Source organism: Lepus europaeus, chromosome 5 (assembly GCF_033115175.1).
Source record: "Lepus europaeus isolate LE1 chromosome 5, mLepTim1.pri, whole genome shotgun sequence".
Taxonomy (NCBI): domain Eukaryota; kingdom Metazoa; phylum Chordata; class Mammalia; order Lagomorpha; family Leporidae; genus Lepus; species Lepus europaeus.
The window spans coordinates 12,770,580-12,784,739 of NC_084831.1; the positions used below are offsets into that span (position 1 = coordinate 12,770,580).

Below are 14,160 nucleotides of genomic sequence, written 5' to 3' on the forward strand. Positions count from 1 at the left end.
TTACGGCAACCCCAGGTCCGAGAGGATCTTTCCAGATCCTTGCGTGCGACAGACACCCGAGGGTTCTGCCTTGCCTGCCTCAGTCTGGGCTTCCGGCTGGCGTGGCTGCATCCACGGAGCTCCCCAGATCCCTGCTGAATGAGGGAGGGGAGGGACAGGGACCCTGGGCTAAACGGGACCCGGAGCTCGGTGACGCATCCAGAAAGGACAGTCGCCGGGGGGCGGGGGGACCAGAGGACGACAAGGCAGGGCCTTGGCACCACCACCCTGAATTTTGTTTTTGGGTCAACAGAGAGCAAATGTTGGTCCCTCGCTCACTGCGCTCAGCGTTTTGGTCCCAGCCCTGGAGCCCATCCTGGGTTTGCCTTCATATTTCACATCGGACAAAAGCAGCTTGAAAAGCCTAATTCAAGGCGACGGGTGTTTGGATGTGGAAAGTGAGGGTCTCGTCCGGAGATACCTGTGGGTGGGAACCAGAAAACAGTAGCATGAAAGCAGCGTCAGTGGGTGTTGGCTGGAGGCTTTGGGTACGGGAACCCTTGAGCGTGAGGCCTAACCCCTTTGGCTAAGGAGGGAGAGCGGCTGTGTTGAATGCTGGCCAGGACTGTGCCCTCCCAGCCCCGTGTGGCATGCACGTTTTTAGAATAAAATTTTTATGTTACTTTATAAAAAATATGCATGTGCTTATTTGAAAGGCTGGATGGGAGAAAGAGAGACAGAGATAATGGATGGATGGATGGATAGAGAGATAGATAGATGATAGATCCATCCATCCATACACACATAGATGGATGGAGATCTTCCATCTGCTGCTTCACTCCCCAGATGGCTACAAGAGCTAGGGCTGGGCCAGGCAGAGCCAGGAGGCGGGAATTCTATTCTGGCCTCCCAAGTGGGTGGTGGGAACCCAAGCACTTGGGCCATCTTCGGCTGCTTTCCCAGGGGTGTTAGCAGGAACCTGGGTCAGAAGCAGAGCAGCCAGCCCTCCTCTGTGGGCTGCCGGGGTCGCGGGCTGCAGCTTAACCCCCAGCGGGACAGTGCTGACCCTGCGGCTGCCCACGTTGGAATTTAAATGAAGTAAAATGGAAAAGTTCAGTTCGTCGGTTGCAGGGGGTGATCGTAAGTGCCTGGCGCGGGTGACCAGCACCATCTGTGCTGAATGGCCTGGGAGCTCTGCTGGACAGCGCTGGGCTAGAACTAAATGGAGGACTGAGGGCGTGGGGCCCCACGACAGAGCTATGCCTCCTCCATCAGACTGGGGCTCCCCTCCCGCTCCGGCCTCAAGGCTCTGAGGACAGCCTCCGCCTGTGGATTCTGCCCCCACTGCACTCAGCTCCTATCTGAGTTCCAGGGCCCCCACTGGAGGCACCCAGCCCGGTGCCTGTCCCCTTCTGCCAGGCTGGCCTCCCTGCCTGCCCGCCAAGGCCTGCTTGCTCCTCCTAAAAGCCCCAAGGGCTCACTCCCCCTGTCCCCATCAGAAAACTGGGGCTGCTAGTCTTTTAGGAACTGGACCCTTGGGATGAGTTGGGCTTAGCTCAGAGCCCCAGATGTGCTGGGCACGGGCCCGGGTGCCCGGTATGCCCACTGCGGCCTGCTCTTGGAGATGCGGTCGGGGGAGGGCGGGCAGCTGGCAGCCCTGGCTGGGAGAGGGCAGAGGAAGGAGGCAGGTCTGACCCGGGGTCCCTGCCCTCGGGATGAGAAGGGCAGCCGAGAGGGGACGGTTCCCTTGCCGACGGTTCCCTGGTGACGTGGCGCAGGACATACCGTAAAATGCTACTTTGGAGAATGTGGTTCTATGAATTCTGACAACATTCATGTTAATTTCCCATGAAACCATCCTCTCCCTCCCCAGCCCTACCTGTGGCAGAGGCATGCTTTCACGTCAGTGGAAATAACCTAAATGCCCAACCACAGGGGATTTTTAAAAAATCGGAATGGCTGCACCAGGAAGTATTGGATCAGCCCCTGGGGCTGGACCTGGAGGTTGCTGCCTGTCCGCCAGGCTGATAAACAATGCGTGGTGAACATCCTTCCGCCTCTGCTCAGGAGGGACTGGGTCCTCGGTACGGAGGCGCAATCGTGCCGCCGGGCCTTCCCCCGCCCCGGCTCCCGGCTCCCCTGCCTCTCACCAGGCCCCCCGGCCTCTCCCTCCCTGTCCCTGGCTGTAGGGAACCGGCTGGACGAGGGATCAGACGTGGAGTCGGAACCCGACCTCCCGCTAAAGCGCAAGCAGCGCCGGAGCCGGACCACGTTCACGGCCGAGCAGCTGGAGGAGCTGGAGAAGGCCTTCGAGCGGACGCACTACCCCGACATCTACACCCGCGAGGAGCTGGCGCAGAGGACCAAGCTGACCGAGGCGCGCGTCCAGGTGAGGGGCAGCGCGGGGGGTTCACACCACAGGTGTGCTGCCGAGGCGTTCGGTGCGTGCTCCCTGGGCGATGCTTGTAGCAGGTGCTCTGGGGACCACATGGGCAGTACCACCAGCGCACGTGTTTGCTGGATACAGCCGGGGGGGCGGGGGAGGGAGGGCAGAGGGAGGAAGCTAGGGCGTCCGTTCCGTCAGAAGAGGAAGTGTAGGGTTCTCCAAGTGCCTGATGGGAAAAGGGAGACATCCTGACTGCCTGGGCGTCCTTGGGTGGCTGATGAGGCTCCCGTTAGGGGAGGTGCGCGAGCAGATGGGGCAGGTGCATCCTGGTAGATCCGAAACGTCAGGAAAGAGTGGGCAGACTGGAGACCTGGACGTCCCCTCTGCCCTCGCTGTGTGTGGCTCCTCATCAGTGGGGCTGAGGAAAGGGAGGGGAGCCTGCTGGGGGGCAGGGATCACCCCTCATTGCCCCCCTCGCCCTGGGCCTCGCTCCCCTCCCCACTGGCTGAGCCCTCAGATTCCTGGAGGTGCTCTGGCTAGAGCCTGTGCGAGGGGAGGTGGGGGAGGGGCCAAGGCAGAGGCTGATGGCTCCTGATGTGTGGCTCTCCTGGGAGCCGTTCCCAGCCAGTCCTCTCCCTAGATGGGGGCGTCGGGCCTGAGAGGCTCCACCCCTGGCTGCTCCTGGGTGGGGGGTGCTCCCCTCCCAGGGGAATGGGCTTCCTGGGCTCCTCCTTGGTGCCAGCTGTGCTCAGGGCTTCCCACAGTGGCCAGGTACAGAAACTGAGGCTGGGAGCACAGCCTCCCGGGGCCCAGGGCCGGACGCTGGCTCTGTCCGTGCCCGGAAGGATAGGGTTGGCTCAGAACCTGGCACAGGCAAGCAAGCGGGAAGCGCTGGAAACAGACTGGCACTGAGCCCTCCAGGAACCGGTGCTCTCCCTCTGCCCTCTCCTCCCCCACCCCCAGACCGGACCGTGGCCGCCTTTGAGGGAGACACCAAGGGCGGGGGCCCAGCTGCAGCAGGCAGCATCGCCCCCCTCCCCGCCTCTGGAGGGTGACATCTGAGCCCGCCCGCACCCCCAGCCTCCCTTCCCCTCCTCCGGTCCCCTTGCAGCTGTTCCGGGCACATTCCTGGGCGCTTTCTCACTCCCACGTCTGGCGGCGCGGCTGCCTTCCCACCACCTTGAGGCCTGGCTGCTCCTTGTAAAATGTCCTGGCTGTCAGGCCGGGGCTTTTATTGGCCCACAGGGGCAGAAGCAGGTGTCACTCAAGGTCCAGGGAGGGAGGGGCTCTGGGAATGGAAGAACAGCCAGGTTGAGGGCGAGGCTGACCCTCCGCTCCTCGGAGACCCCCTTCCATCATAGCCGGGGCTTCCCCAGGGCACGCCCCGCTCTGCCCTTGGGCCACGTACCCAGCAGTACCCACGGGTTCCTATGATGTCACCGTCTTCCTTCTTCTGACTTAGCGTCCTTCTTCTGAGCCTGTTGAGTTTCTTCTAGTTTCTTCTAGAAACAGAGGCCGTAGGCTGAGAGGCCCCGGGGTCAGCCCGTGGAGTCTCGCGCCCAGGAGTTGGGCAGCGGGGCCACAGCTCTGGACTCCCTCGTCCGTGCTTTCTCTGAACGGTTCCCATTTGGGAGGCGCCAAGGAGCTGGCTCATGGGAGTCCTAGCCCCTCCCCACCCCCCGGCAGCTTAGATGGCGGTACAGGCGGTGTGTGCCGGACACAGCACCCGCCACTCGGCACCGTTCTCCATAGCCGTCCTCACGGCGCCCGGGAGGGGTGTGGAAGCTGAGAGGTGGCGAGGGGAAGTGACTTCCTGGGGACGCTCCCAGGAAGACCTGGCTCTGCTCCCTTCGTGCCGCCCCAGGCAAATCTCCAGCTCCAGCAACAGGCGGCGTCTACGCGGCCCTGCTCACCAAAAATCACAAACGAAAAATAAAACCTGGCCCTTGCTTTCAAAGAGCTCCACCCCAACCAGGGATTCTGGCTGGGGCCCTGGGGCCATGTTGCCTCTCCTGGGGCCTCCACGTCCCCATCTGTTAAATGGGCTGCTTGCAGGAGACGCTGACAGACGCTATCTCAGGGTAGGAGCAGTCAAGAGGCCGGATTCAAGCCCAGGAGTTTGCTGCCGAGTCCCTGCCCCCAACTGTTGTGCTGCCCCTGGTGAGGGGGGAGCTGGGGGCATAGGATGCGGAGGGAGGAAGAGATGAATCTGCAGCAAAGGATGAGCCCTCCTCCAGGAAGTCCTCCTGGATGCCGAGAGGTGCCCTTGGAAGCCCCTCCTTCAGTCTGCTCCTAGTAGCTTGCGCGGCAGTCTGAGCTCACTGGACCTCTCAGCAGCTGTGAGCCCTGTGTCCAGGCAGCAGGCAGCTTGATGCTGGACTGAGACGTAGCCATAGCTCGCCCCTCAGTGTCTTTCTCAGCCCAGAATCCCAGCCGGGGTCTGAGATGAGAAGGGAGTGAGGAAGGAAGAGAGGGCAGGGAAAGCAAGGGGAGGGGTGAGCAGGCGGAAGACCGGCTCTGTGAGGGAGGGGCCACGGAGAGGACACCGCCCTCACCTAGAGCAGCACCGCCCACGCCTGCATCACTGCAGCCAGCGCCAGCGTGTACACAGCAACTGCCTGCTACTTGTTTAAGAGACTTGCTTACTGGAACGAGTGAGAGAGAGAGAGAGAGAGAGAGAGGGCTTCCGTCTGCTGGTTCACTCCCCAATTGGCTGCACTGGGTGGAGCTGAGCTCATCCAAACCAGGAGCCAGGAGCTTCTTCCAGGTCTCCCACGTGGGTGCAGGGGCCCAAGGACTCGGGCCATCTTCTCCTGCTTTCCCAGGCCACAGCAGAGAGCTGGGTCGGAGTGGAGCAGCCAGGACTAGAACTGGCACTATGGGATGCTCGCTACGCCACAGCGCCGGCCCCTCGCCACTTCCCTTTGACAGAGTCAGTGTAGTCTAAAAGAGAAGTGGAAGAGGGCGCTTCAGGAAGTTCGTGGAGAAGCAGACTTGAACGGTTAACTTTATGTTGGAGCAAACACGCACAGCTTTTTCCTGGTGGCGTCTTTTCCCATGAGCCTTTGGACCTCCTGTACTTGCAAGCCCCGCCCCCAGGGGAAGGCGCTTGCAGCCCGGCGGGAAGACAGTGCTGCATGCACAAGGGGTCCGCAGGTGTGAGAGGCTCTGAGCCTGGAGGAGCGGTGCACAGAGCCCTGCCGTGCGGAGCCCAGTGGGCCTGGAAGGCAGGCGGAGTCACCTGGGTTAGGGTGACTTCCTGTCCCTGTCACTCACCATCTGGGATGTGGCTCAGACACCGACGCCCTTTGGAAAGCACTGACTTAACCCCAAGGCGGGCCCAGCCCCTACCCAGGTGGCCAGGAGCCGGCTCAGGCTCGGGCAGCCAGGCTCGGGCAGCCTGCCTCTGGGGGGGTCCGTCCCTGCCGCAGGACTTGGATTTGATGAGGGGAACTGTCTGTCCCTCCTGGTGTGGCCGCCTCCACCCTGCTCTGTGAATGCAGTGGTCAGGGCCGCGGCTCTGTCCACTCAGCTTTCCCCGCCTCCAGGAGGGGCCCAGGCGAGGTGCGTGAATTAGGGCCTCCACTCAGCTGAGACTGCTCCCCCATCTTGGTGTTGGTTCCCCCAGGAAGGAACTCCAGCCGACCCCAGCCCAGCAGACACACCAGAGCCATCTCTGTCTTCCCTCGTTCTCTCATTCACTCATTCACCGAACACCCAGGGAGGGCCAGGCAGGGAGTCGGGCTCTGGGCTCCGCACAGACCCTGCGTCTCATTCCAGAGAGTTCTGGGTGTGCAGCTTCCTCCGGGAGGCTTCCTGGGGGAGGCGGGGCACGAAGCTTTGAGGTGCGTGGGGTCAGGCGGGCATTGGCGCCTCTGCAGTGGGCAGAGCTCTGGACTGAGCGCCGAGCCAGGGATTTGCTCTGTCCGTAGCCAAACCCCTGCTCCCTCTGGGCCTCAGTTTCCCGACCTGTAATGGTAAGAAGCCCTCACTGCGTGGCCACGAGAGCAGAGGGGATGGCATTCATGGAAGCACCAGGCGGGGTTTGTCTACCCCGCAGGAGGATGCTGGCTGGGAGGGAGGCCGTCGGCCCGGGGCACTCGTCCCCCTGTGTCCTCAGCCAGGCTAAGGGTCCTGTCCTCTCACTTTGAATCCCCCAGGTCTGGTTCAGTAACCGCCGCGCCCGCTGGCGTAAGCAGGCAGGAGCCAACCAGCTGGCCGCCTTCAACCACCTTCTGCCAGGAGGCTTCCCCCCCAGCGGCATGCCCACGCTGCCGCCCTACCAGCTGCCGGACTCTGCCTACCCCACCTCCACCATCTCCCAGGGTGAGTGCTGCCCGCCCTGCCCTGCCCCGCCCCACCGGGGCCCACCTTCCTCAGTGCCTCCCGTGGGAGCCACACCCTTGAAGGTCACGGCTCTGCCACGGAGCCTCCCAGGGGCCAGCAAGGTGGCCTCCGAGCGCCTGTGTGCACCGGGCTGCACCCACTGCGGAGCGCCGAGGATCTCCAGGGAATCGGGGGTCGTACTGAAATGCTGGTCTGGGGGCGGGAAAGGGGAGCGTGGTTCTGTGTTCCGCCAAGTTCGTTGGTGCTGCCCAAGCTGCTGGCCCGCGGGCAGTGCTCCGAGCGGTGTGGAGTCGAGCAGCCGGCCCGAGGGTGGCGAGCAGACCAGTGGCAGAGGGAATGTTCTCCAAGGACGGCGGGACTGTGTGTGGCCACAGCCTTTGATCGAAACAAATACATTTATTTATTTGGAAGGCAGAGACAGAGACACACAGAGCTCCTCCATCTGCTGGGTCACTCCCCAAATGATGCACTAGTCAGGGCTGGGCCAGGCTGAAGCCAGGAGCCAGGAGCTCCATCCGGGTCTCCCACGTGGGTGGCAGGGGCCCAAGTCCTTGAGCCATCTTCCACTGCTTTCCCAGGTGCATTAGCAGGGAGCTGGACCGGAAGTGGAGCAGCTGGGACTTGAGCTGACTCCCAGATGGGATGCTGGTGTTGCCAGCATTGGCTTAGCTCACTGAGCCACCCCTCGGCCCGGACATGTTTTTAAGTGAGAGGACGGTGGTGTGTGTGTGTGGGTGTGCGCGTGCTGGGAGGATATCGGGATAGTTACTTTAGTTTGCTTTAGGTTGGCCTCTAATCTATGCTCCATAGGAATTTACAAAGAGGCTTCACTATTCTGGAGTCTCATTTTTTGCCCTTCCCTCCCCTTCTGGAAAGATCCATCTCCCAAGACAGAATAAAGGTCAGGGTCCTCGGAGGACCTGCAGAAGCTTCCTCAGAGACCCCCGACCCAGGGCCACGGGGTCCCACTTCCTCCTTCCTCTTCTGGGCTGGGCCGGGCTGGGCTTGTTGAAGTACCAGTGCCAGGCTGGCCTTGGAAGAGGCTGGGAGGGGAGGGGTCTGGGGATGGCGAGCCCGAGAAGGGCTCCCTCCCGCCCTGGACCCTGCCCTGTCCACCCTCCCACGCCCAGCGCACGGCAGGGAGGTCACTGCGGGGCGCCTGGCCCGTGGTGCCTCCCTGCAGGGCTGGCTGGAGTCTGGGAGGCCAAGGAGAGAGAGCGGCTGAGCAGAGGGGCCCTGTGGGAGAACAGCCGCCAGGAGCAGGAACGGCCCCACCTCTCGCTGGTCTTGGCAACTTGTGCGAGTGTACCTTCCCCGCCCAGCCTCGGTTTTTCTTTCTTAATCTGTAAAATGGGACTTGTGTTCTTGCTTCATGCCTTTGGGGTATATTTGAAAAAGCCTCTGGAAGGTGGTCGGTGCCCACAGTGCTGGCAGCACGGGCCTAGGTAGATGAACAGAGTGTGGCTTCTGGGTGAGCACCTACTGTGTGCCAAGCACCGAGTGTGTAGTCGCCCAGAGGGTTTGCTGCTCGGCTGCCACCGTGGATCTGGCCAGGCCCCACCGCTCTGCCTGGGAGCCAGCTTGTCCCTGCCCAGGTAGTGTGGGACCGTGGCTCCTGGCTGCCCCCCGCCCCCGCTAGCCCCTCTCAGAGGCCCAGCCCCGAGGTGGGGCCGCACGTACTCAGGACCTCTCTTGGGTCTCTCCACAGACGGGGGCAGCACGGTGCACCGGCCCCAGCCTCTGCCGCCGTCCACCATGCACCAGGGGGGGCTGGCTGCGGCCGCCGCGGCCGCCGACACCAGCTCTGCCTACGGAGCGCGCCACGGCTTCTCCAGCTACTCCGACAGCTTCATGAACCCGGCGGCGCCCTCCAACCACATGAACCCCGTCAGCAACGGCCTGTCTCCCCAGGTAGGTGGCCTCCCCTCCGCCCTGGGTCCCGCCGCCATGTGCCGCTGCCAGCCCGGCCAGCGAGGGCACCCGGCGACCCAGGCGGTCCCCATAGAACCACTGGCTCTTGGCACCTTTGTAAAAAGATTTACTTATTTATCTGTCGGAAAGGCAGCGTGACGAGAGAGAGAGAGGTTTTTTTCATCCACTGGTTCACTCCCCAAATGATGCAACAGCCAGGGTTGGACCAGGCCAAAGCCAGGAGCTGGGAGCTCCATCCGGGACTCCTACGTGGGGAGCACTTGGGCCACTTTGTGCCTCCCCAGGCACATTAGCAGGATGCAGGATCAGAAGTGGAGCGGCTGGGACTCGAACCTGCGCTCCCATATGGGATGCTGGTGTCGTAAGCAGAGGTTTAACCACCTGGGCTGCGACGCCGGCCCCTGACTCTTGGTGCCTGAAGCGGGTTAAGCGGGCTGGGGGCTGCCCCCTCGGCCTTCTATGTTCAGTCCCTGGGGTCTTTCGCCTGGGGTTTGTCTTCCTCAAGCTGTGGAGCAGGATGCTGGGTGGGGGAGGGGATGGCCATCGTCTTTGCCAGGCAGATGCAAGGTCGGGCGGGGGAGGAGACCAGGAGGCGAGCAGCTGCCGGGGGGAGGGGCTTGTGTGCTCCTCGGGGTGGGGTACCCCTGGGAAGATGCAGCCAGGGGACAAGGTCCTGCCTGTGTCACAGTGTCCCAGCCTGTGGTGTCAGGAACAGGAGGTGTTGGGGGGTGACCTTGGCCTTGGCCACTAAGTTTGCACAGATGAATCTGCTCCCACCCTGTGGCTTCTCTCTCTGCCAGTGGGGGTTCCTCGTTAGGGACACGGGGCACGCAGTCAGCATGCTGGCCCCTTACCCAGGATTGCAGGTGGCCGACCGAGTCACGGGATAGCTTTGGCCCTTGAAACTTGAGGGTGATTCTGCTCTTGTAAGAAGCAGAGGCAGGAAGGGACGCCACTGCGGGCAGGAAGTGGGGTTCTCGGAGCACCTGGCGAGCCCTGGCTGTGGCTTGCAGCTGCCCGTGGGGAAGCCGTGCCCCCTGCAGCGGGGGGACCCCAATCCCTTGTCTCAGCCTAGGAAGTGGAGGCCGCCGAGCCTAGGGGTCCATGGAGAGACTGCCCAGCAGGACCTCATGGAACCGCACTCCCCTTAGCTCCGCGCCCTGCAAATATTTACCCAGTGCACTGTGTGTCAGAGACGAGGATCCCCGCCCTCGCGGGGCTCAAGCACAGACGGTAAACACCACCGCTAAGCCGTCCACACAGGGCGTGGAGCGCCGGTGCCAACAGGACAGCTCAACTTCCGGGAGCCTGGTGACGTCCAGACCCTGTCCTGAGCATTTGGTACCCCATGTAGAGGCTACAGCCAGGATCCAGAGCCTGGGATCCTAACACTGCCCTTGTCCTCTTGTTAGGAGGAGTCACAAGGCCCTGCGTCTGACCTTTCACCTCGGCGGAGGGAGGGGCTCATTCAGTCCTTGCCGCCGGGGGGAGAAAGGGGCAGGTGGGCAGAGCTGAGTCACAGGGCAGAAGCTGGGTCCCCTCGTAATCCCTGCAGCCCCCACAGTGCAGCCTTCTGGGATCGGGGACCACGCCCGCAGTCCACGGGTGACCCCGGCGTGTGCACTGGCTCCCCTGCAGAGGTGCAGGGCAGAGGCAGCGATGTGCCTGTGCCAGTGCTCGGCTTGTCCCAGGGTGGGACTCAGACCCCCGCCCCCGCCCCCTCTGCCACTTGGAAAATGGCTCTTGGAGAGCAGCTCAAGCCAGCTTGGGACAAAAGATGCACTTTGTCACGTGAATATTTGAAGTCAGGAGCCAGGAGAGGCAGAGTTACAGAGAGAGAAGGAGAGGCAGAGAGAGAGAGGTCCTCCATCCACTGGTGCACTCCCCAAATGGCTGCAACGGCCAGAGCTGGGCAGATCCGAAGCCAGGAGCCAGGAGCTTCTTCTGGGTCTCCCACACGGGTGCAGGGGCCCAAGGACTTGGGCCATCCTCCACTGCTTTCCCAGGCCACAGCAGAGAGCTGGATCGGAAGTGGAGCAGCCTGGACAAAAACCGGCGCCCATTTGGGATGCCGGCGCCGCAGGCAGAGGCTTAGCCCACTGAACCACGGAGCTGGCCCCTTTTAGAACGGAGGCCCAGAGAGGGCCCAGTTTCCCGACATTTTTCTAGATTCACACTGCGGGGTCAGAGGTCCCCAGGACTCCAGGTCCCCCACACCCTGGGCTCCCGAGCTGCGTCGTGCCAGGGGAATTCCCCGTCTTCCCACGGCCACCGCGTGCTCCTCGTCGTCGTCCCTCACCCACAGCGTCTCCTTCTTCCCCTCTGGCATCAAAGTGCAGGCCCCTGGGGGAGGACACCCATGCGTAGCCCTCCCTGCGCACGTGCACTGAAGGGATGGGAAGCAGAGGTTCAGTGGGCAGCTCAGTGCGAGACCACGCTCGCCTTGAACGAGCCATTCCTGCCTCTCGGTGTGCTTCCCCACCCCCGCTCTCCTGTGCCGTGGAGTGGGTGCTGGCCGGGGCTTGTGCCCACGGGGCCCCAGGTTGCGCCCCTTTCACTCGCTGGATCTCGACAGCCATCTCTTGATCCTTGCTGTACAGATCAGGGAACTGCCCTGTCCAGGGTCCTCTTCCCGTCAGACCGACAGGTGCCATGGGCCGGGCTCCGTGGAAGGTTCTAGAAAGGGGCAGCGCTGGGGTGGGAACGGTGCAGCCCCCAAGGCCACCATGCCATTGGGTTGGTTCAGAGGCCCGCACAGGGCAGGTGAAGACCGAGGCCACGGGCAGGAACGGCGAGGCTGGGTTCAGAGTCTGTTTCCACACGCACCAAACTCCCCTGTGTTGAGACCAGAATGGAGAAAGCGCCAAGCTTTACTGAATTTCTTCACGAGCGGGGACTCCTTGGTGCCTCTCGACTGCCAGAGGCCCGGCACTGCCACCCTGCGTCCTTGGAGACCTCCCGGGGAGTCCGCCCAGCGAGGGGAGACCCCCTCCCCCATCCCCAGTGCACCAGGGGGCGGGGCCCGCATTGGCACCTGCCTCCTGCCGTCACGCAGGTCTCGGAGGCCCTGCACTTGGGGAAGCCCACAGAGGTTGAGGAACTCGCCGAAGGCCACGGAGCTTGTGAGCGGCGGGGACCGGATTCTGACTCGGAGCCGCCAGCCGGGCAAGAGGGGCACGGGCGAGTCTCCGCCCCCTCTCACCTCCCCTCTGTTCCCGCCCCTTGATGGGCGACACTCTGGCTGTAATAAGCATTTAAAATAAGTCTTGCTGGACCAGGGACCAGGAAGGAGGAGGGAGCGAGAGATTTGTAGGCAGGAAGGCGGGGAGGGGGACCGAGGGGTGTTAAATAGCCCAGAATTTTTTAAAAACTGATGCAAATCACTGGTAGGAGAGAAAATTATGTGCAATTACGTCGTGATATTGGAAGGTTTTGCCTAGCCCAGGCAACAAGATCTCATTAACAAGCAGAAAATAAGATTGAAATGGTGTGTAAAAGAGCTGAAAAATGAATTTGAATGCTGCGTTTGTCCACAATTACCCCCTCCTTCACACATATTTTATTGCAATTTTTTTATTATTCTTAATCTCTGCATTTCTCAAAGCAGATTGGGGACATCCTGGCATTACCGGGGCGCCGGGAGGAGGCGCGGAGGATTTCCTGCCCCCTGAATGAGACCCCTCTCGCACACATTCTCCAAGGTTGGGTTTTGGAAGGATCAGAATTCATTTCTCCGGCTTAGCGGGTTGTAGGAACATGGGGCTTTAACCCGGGCCGCGCGCTCCCCTGCGCCCCGCCCGGCCCTCCTCACGCCTCCCTCCCTGGGCGAGGCTCTTCCCGCCTGCTGGAGTCCCCTGGGCCTTCACAGGGTCTCCTAGGGCCTCTCCTCAGGCCCCGCCTTGGGGGAAGCCTGCGGTGAGAGAAACTGCAAAGCCTCTGCAGCCAGCGGCGGAGTCGGGGGTCCTGGTTCTGCGCTGAGCTGAATTGCTGTGTGACCCTGGGCGGCTTGCTTACCCTCTCTGAGCCTCCCTTTCCACCTCTGAAAATGAGGGTGATGACCCTGCCTTCTCAGGAGCGCTGTGAGGACCAAGGGGAAGTCTGAGTGCCTGGCGCACGTAGCAGGTGGTTGGTGGATGCGCATCCTCTGTGCCCTCCATCTTGGCCCCGGCCCCTAACACACCCCCCCCCCCCCGCCCACGCCTCTCTGTTACTCTCTCCGGTCTGCTGGGAAAGGCTTAGCTGGTTTCCCGGCCTGGCCGATGCAGGGTTGTCTGGGGAAGACAGGGCGCCAGGGCGCAGGTGGCACCGGGCTGCAGCAGGGACAGAGGCGGGCTCTCCTCGAGGTCATGGGGTGGGGGAGGGGGCAGGCTCGCTGGGTTGGGCTCAGGCTGCAAGGCCGTGAGCCCTGAGTGATTTTTCCCAGGGTCAGGAAAAACCTGAGTCACGGCCACACACCCCCACGCGGTCCGTTCTCACCGCGGCCGGTGGTGCTGGGGGGGGGGGGGGGGGCCTGGGGTGCGTTGGCCGCAAAGGCCAGTGGCAGTTTCAGCGTCTGTGTGCCCCAGCCATTGTCGCTGTGCCCAGCGAGAGCCCAGTCCAGAGACCTCCCGCCCTCGTCCGAGCCCCGAGCAGGGCACCCACGGCGGGGAAGGGGCACATGGCTGCTCCCCAGGCCCCTGGCCGGCGGAGCTGCCCGTGGCAGAGGCAGTGCCTGACTCCCCGGGCCTGGGCTCCCTGAGCCGGTCCCGACGGGGCCTGCCAAGATGCTGGTCCGGAAGCCGCCCTGCCTTTGTCCACGCTTAGCCTCCCTCGGTGGGAAAAGCTGAGTTATTTCCCCCGGCGGCTCCTCACCAAACAAAACCACCTGCCGGCGTCAATCAGGGCGCAGCTCCGGCCTCAGCCGCTGTGCAAACAGAGCCCTGTTTATGTCTCTGCCTCCCTCACCCCCTTTTCCTGGGGGCGGCTCCTGCTGGGGAGCCAGGCGGGGCCGGGATCGGGAACTTTCCAGGCTCCTGCCCACACTTCTGGGGTGACGCTGGGCGGGGGGAGGAGGAGGAGAGGAGGAGGAGGAGGAGCACGAACCTGGCCGTTTCCTGTCTGCCCACCTCCCCAAGCCTGAGCAGGAGACGCGGGTCTCTTTGGGGTCCACCGCAGGACGTCTGGGACACCTGCGTCCACTCCACCCCGCACCTGCAGAAGGTGTGGGCGGAGTGAAGGCCCCCCCCCCCCGCACACGGGTGGGGGAGGGGAAGGGAGACTGCTTGGGGGCAGGGGGCGCAGTCAAGGCGTTGCCATGTCTTGCCCACTCGGGGGGTGGGGGGAGGCACAGTGCTCAGGCTGCACCACGGGACTCGATGTGTGACGATACGTTCTGGTGACACGCATGACTCGGTGTCTGGCACGTAGTAGGCCCGCAACAGCTGTCGGTGAGCCCTGATGAGACACAGCTGTGAGGACTTGGAGGCCGGGGACCGCTGGGGGTGCGCTTCGCTGTCGGCACGCAGGGTCCCCTTTCG

The 14,160-nt window shown here is 62.9% G+C and overlaps 1 protein-coding gene across 2 annotated transcripts in view; it reads left to right on the forward strand.

Moving 5' to 3' along the window:
* The window catches only part of PAX7 (paired box 7), an 87,833-nt gene that overhangs the window by 49,054 nt on the left and 24,619 nt on the right, over positions 1 to 14,160 (forward strand). Inside the window, exons 5-8 of one of the 2 annotated variants that reach the window (XM_062193123.1) lie at positions 2,169 to 2,368; positions 6,526 to 6,691; positions 8,421 to 8,623; positions 11,934 to 11,953. In XM_062193123.1, coding sequence (XP_062049107.1) covers positions 2,169 to 2,368; positions 6,526 to 6,691; positions 8,421 to 8,623; positions 11,934 to 11,953 — 589 coding nt within the window. The remainder of the gene's footprint in view (positions 1 to 2,168; positions 2,369 to 6,525; positions 6,692 to 8,420; positions 8,624 to 11,933; positions 11,954 to 14,160) is intronic. The other variant, XM_062193124.1, reaches the window with a different exon arrangement.